Source organism: Diceros bicornis, chromosome 7 (assembly GCF_020826845.1).
Source record: "Diceros bicornis minor isolate mBicDic1 chromosome 7, mDicBic1.mat.cur, whole genome shotgun sequence".
Taxonomy (NCBI): Eukaryota; Metazoa; Chordata; class Mammalia; order Perissodactyla; family Rhinocerotidae; genus Diceros; species Diceros bicornis.
This window is the reverse complement of record NC_080746.1, coordinates 60,486,034-60,491,313: the sequence shown is the minus strand read 5'-3', so window position 1 is coordinate 60,491,313 and position 5,280 is coordinate 60,486,034. Positions and strand designations below refer to the sequence as shown.

The 5,280-nt window shown below is 36.9% G+C and overlaps 1 protein-coding gene across 1 annotated transcript; it reads right to left on the bottom strand.

The window, feature by feature from the left end:
- Window positions 1–3,305: 3,305 nt before the first annotated feature.
- On the bottom strand, window positions 3,306–4,246 carry LOC131408725 (olfactory receptor 51A4-like). The gene is given in 2 exon segments (XM_058545771.1): window positions 3,306–3,463; window positions 3,466–4,246. Coding segments are annotated over 2 exon segments (939 nt in total).
- Between the last annotated feature and the right edge of the window lie 1,034 nt (window positions 4,247–5,280).

Sequence of the window (5,280 nt, the reverse complement as noted above, 5' to 3'; positions counted from 1 at the left end):
GCTCTGATAAAGTCTCAGATGGAGATGAGGAAGAGGTTATTGGAAACTGGAGGGAAGGTGATCCTCGTTATAAAGTGGCAAAGAACTTGGCTGAATTGTGTACTAGTGTTTTGTGGAACGTAGAACTTATAAAAGATGAACTTGAATAGTTAGCTGAGGAGATTTCTAAGTAAAGTGTTGAAGGCATGGCCTGGTTTCTCCTTACTGCTTATAGTAAAATGTGAGAGAGATAAATTGAGAGGAAATTGTTAAACAAAATGGAACCAGAACTTGAAGTTTTGGAAAATTCTTAGCCTATCCATATGGCAAAAAATGTGTTCTGGAGAAAACATTAAGGGTGTGGCTGGACAACCACTTGCTAAAGAGATTATAGGAGTGACTCATGGATCCAATGAATTATTTTAACCGAAGCCAGAGATAGAGATGAGGTCATTGAAAAAAATCTGTAGAGGATCCCTTGCCTGACAGCTTGCACCCCTGTGAATTACATGGGAAGTCGACAAGGTTTTGGAGAATTATACACCAGCAGAAATGTTGGCAGATTATACTGATGGGGACATAAATGAGACAAAATGAAGGAAGGATGTCAGACTTCTGGGAGGCTACAGGGCCAACTAATAGAGCTATTAAGCTGCACAAATGGGTTAACCTTTAAGAAAAGAGAGGAATGACCACAAAGGTGGTTCAGAGGTCAGCAGTGCTGCCAAGGCTACAATGGGCCCAGAGAGCAAAGGCTTGGGAGACAGGGTTGTTTCCTCTTTGGTTTCAAAAAGTGGTGCCACCTCTTTGATTTCAGCAGAACAGTCTACTGATATGCAGGGTTGAAGGCACAGGGCCAACACCCAGATGAGCCTGAAAGGTAGAGATGCTACTCTGGTGGGCCTGGAGGACAGAACATCAAGCAAAGAGGATTATCCTCAAGCCTTAAAATCTAATAGAATTTTCCCTGCTAGGTTGAGGGTTCTAGACCTGGTTAGGACCTGTGACTATTTTTTTTTTTTGTTACTATTTTTTTTATTGGTTTTTTAATTTATCTTTTTTGGAATGAGAATGTCTATCCTATGTCTGTCCCACCATTATATATATATATATATATATATATATATATATATATATATATATATATAGTTTTTTCCCCCTGAGGAAGATTCACCTTGAGCTAACATCAGTGCCAATCTCCTTCTATTTTGTATGTGGGTCACTGCCACAGCATGGCTGCTAATGAGTGGTGTATGTCCATGCCCAGGAACCGCAGCTGGTGGTTGAAGTGGAGCATGCTGAAGTTAACCACTAGGCCTCAGGGCCAGCCCCCCCACCATTGTATTTTTGAAGCAGATAACTTATTGTCTGGTGTCACAGGTACACTGTAAAAGGTTTTCATGAGTTATGCACCAAAAACACAGAAAAACTTCTTGCCCTGATCTGATGACAGGATTTCCTATTCTAGGAGAGCACTGTGGAAACAGAGGCAATCTTGAATACCATGTTGCCAAGATAGTACTATCCAGGGATAGAAAAGATAAGGTTTGAATCTCAGCTTTAATTTCCTGTCTGTATGAAGTTTATAAAGTCAATTTCTCAGAGCCTCAATATCTTCAACTGAAAAAATAGGCAGGAATGTTCTATATAAGCTAGGTTATTATGGGAATCAAATAAAAAATGTGCCTAAAAATGCCTAGAAGCACACATTGCATATATTAGAGGTTTTAAAACAACATTTATGTCTGTGAAAAGTTTTCATTAATTCTGAAGTACCTTCCGTATGAGTTAATAATTATTTGTTAGGCATTTGACAGTTATGGACTTTGTTTCTTGATTTACCTGAGGTTAAAAATGTAGGAGACAAGAATTGTTGTGGTTTGTGGAAAAGACTTGGGTCAATGAGTGAGCATAAGAAAAAACTAAAACTTTGTTCTATGGTCTGCAAGGTTTTAAGTTCATATTAGGAAGGAAGTTGGACACTTAGTCACCTATCAAAACCAAGACAATAAATTCCTCCTTAACTTCAAATTACTTTTTCCTACTTTAAAATCTTTGAGCATCTGTGATATGCCTACCTTTGTAATATACAACTTAAGAAAATTATATCATATCTGAATGCAGTCTTACTGAACTCTTCAACAAACAATTCTCCTTTCTCCAAACATGGCCTCAATTATACATTCATTCAACAACAATTATTTACTGGAGATTTACTCCACATCAGAAATATGTTAGACATTAAGTACATGGAGATAAATAGATATTATTTAAACTTCTTTGAGAGCATACTCTATTTGGAAAGTAAAAAGAAGAAAAATAAGTATAAATTATATCTATGATTGCAAATGATAATAAACATAATAGAGAATAAAGGAAACATCAGCTGTAAAAGAGATTTAAAAAGAGGGTCATAATTTGGACTGGGGGTTTAGGGAAGTATTCTATGGAGAAATTAAGCTGAAACTTAAAAAAAGTGAATAGAAATGCGTTATATGAAATCGGAGTCAAAAGCATTCTAAGAAAAGTGGTCAGATGTGAAAACTCACAGGAAACAGAGAGCTTTGTAAATTCCACAAATATACAGAAGGCCAAAGGGGCTAGAGTTGAATGATTATCTGATGATGTTGGAGAAGTTGAGAAGATCAGTTCATGTATGGTCTAATAAAATGTACTTCATTGCTTTAATTCTATTCTCAAAGAAATAAGAGAGTTAATATTTAAAAGAGGCATTGCATTATCTAATTTTCATTTTAAAGACACAACTCATGTTTTGCACAAAAAATCAATTAGAAAGTAGCAAGAGTAGAGTTTAGAAACTTAGGAAGTTATTGCAGCATTTCACAAAAGAAATGCAGGTGTCTTTTACTAAGATGACTGAAATGAAGACAGTGAGAAGAGGACAGAATAAGATATAATTTGAGTCTAGAACTGAAAGAAATTAATGTAGATGGATTGCATATGAGGGGTAAGGAATCCACTTCTGTCAGATGCATATATATTACCATTTTTATGTATCATATGTTTTGCTTTTATCATAGATGACCTCATAAGACATCTATTTTCATCTGGATGACTAACTTTCCTTCTACACCTCCCTTAAGGAAGAGACTTCAAGATATGTACTTTCTGTTACCAGTTCTATCTATACTTATGCCCAGTATCACTTGTGCATAAAATAAATCTGATAATAATAACAAAAAATATATATTGATGTGTCTTTATGTCAAACATTAGGTTCTTTGAAATTCACCTTTGAAATCTTCCCCAAAACAACATGCTTTGTTTTGTTACCATGCCACTATATTTCGTATTACACATCACTGTTATATGTACTTTTGACATAATTTTGCTACAAATCTCACTCTAATTTGCCTCGTTTTCACACAGTACACAATAGGATTCATCAGTGGAGGCAAAAGTAATAGAACATTTGCCATGAGAACATTGAAGAATGGAGACACGTGCTGGGCAAAGCGATGGAAATGGCAAGGTTGAGGATGGGCAGATAGAAGATGATCCCTGCACAGATGTGTGAGACACAAGTATTGAGGGCCTTGAGCTGCTCCTTTTGGGATGCAATTCCCAGCACAGTCTTGAGGATCAGGATATAAGACACAACAATGAGTATAAAGTCTACCATAACACAGAGTGCTCCAAAAAAGCCATAGATGACATCAATGTGGTTGTCAGAGCAAGCCAACTTCATGACATCCTGATAGAGGCAGTAGGAATGGGATAATTGACTTTTCTTACAATATTTCAACCTTCTCAAAGTGAAAGGAAAGGGAAGAACCAGGAGGAAGCTCTTGAAAAAGAATGCCACTCCTATTTGGGCAACTCTGACAGTAGTAACAATGGAGCTGTATCTCGGAGGGTTGTGGATGGCCAGAAAGCGGTCAAATGACATGATCAGGAGCACTGAGGACTCAAATACAGTGAATCCGTGGATAAAAAATTCCTGAGCAAAGCAGGCATCAGCAGAAATTTTAGGAGCATTGAACAGTAATATCTTCCACACGGTGGGCAAAGAAGATAGGGACAAACCTAAGTCAGACAGGGCCAACATGGAAAGGAAATAGTACATGGGTTCATGCAAGGAGGTCTCTGTCTTGATGACAAAAAGAATGGTGCAATTTCCTAGAATAGCAGCAAGGTACATGCTGCAGATGGGGATGGAGATCCAGATGTGTGCATATTCCAGCCCTGGAATCCCAACCAAGAAAAAGGTGGTAATTTCAAAATGTGATGTGTTGATAATGGACATGATGCATTTAGAGAGCTCTGCAATGAAAGAAAGAGATTCTTCAGTTGGTAAAAGATTAAAATATGGTAATTTCACAGAAAAAAAGCAATTTGTGTGTTCTTTCAGCTCTTTCAACAGAACAAAGCATTTATGTGGCTATCATACATAGAGAAATACATGCCCCTTTAGACTAGAATCTTCAGATATCAGTTTGGAAAAAATATTTCAGCTAGAAACTAGATTTTTATTTTGCACTCAGATACGTGTCTGAATTCATTTTTCCTGTAAAATTTTGATTACTAGTAGTCAATTACACTCTAATTCTCTACTTTCTTGCTTTCATATCCTAGATATGATATTGGGTAGAATATATGATTCCTAGAGTGACACTAAATAAAGGCAAAGGAATTTCAGACTCAGTTGCTTTCTAACTCCTGAAATCCCACAAATCTATGGTCTTCTCAAAACCAACCTATCCTTAGTTCTATTCCTAGCCATCTGAAAATTGCTTATTTAAACATCCTTTTAAAGTTCCTATTTTCAAATCATTCATATTTTTGTAAAAGTAGTCACCGCAGAGTTTACTGAAAGATTATGTCTCGTTTTCTCCTTTCCTGTAATTTGTGACCATTTGTGTAGTGTCGATAGGAGAATAAAAACCTGAAGTGGTCATTATCACGATTTAGGAGAAAATTTGAATTCTGTTGAAAGCTTATCCCCTAAAAGGTCCATAGTCCATTCACATAGTCTTTGAAAGGAACATTATTCCTAGAGGTATGACATTTGGAGGTGTCTTCCTGCTCTGTGAGAAGTTGTGTGGTTATTGCCAAACAAAAGAAGTAAAGTGAAAGCAAAATAGATAAGGATATCTGAGTGCTTACCAGAGAGTAGATATTTTGGAGAGCACTTTTGAGAGTAGCTGAAGGATTTCAGCATAAATCCCAGACGTCACTGCATTTGTCTGCCCCCAAAGTCTCCTCCTGATATATGAGGGCTTGTCTCTTTTTGCTCCTCCAATTACCTGCTTGAGGGGCAGCGAACTCTCTGGGGATTGC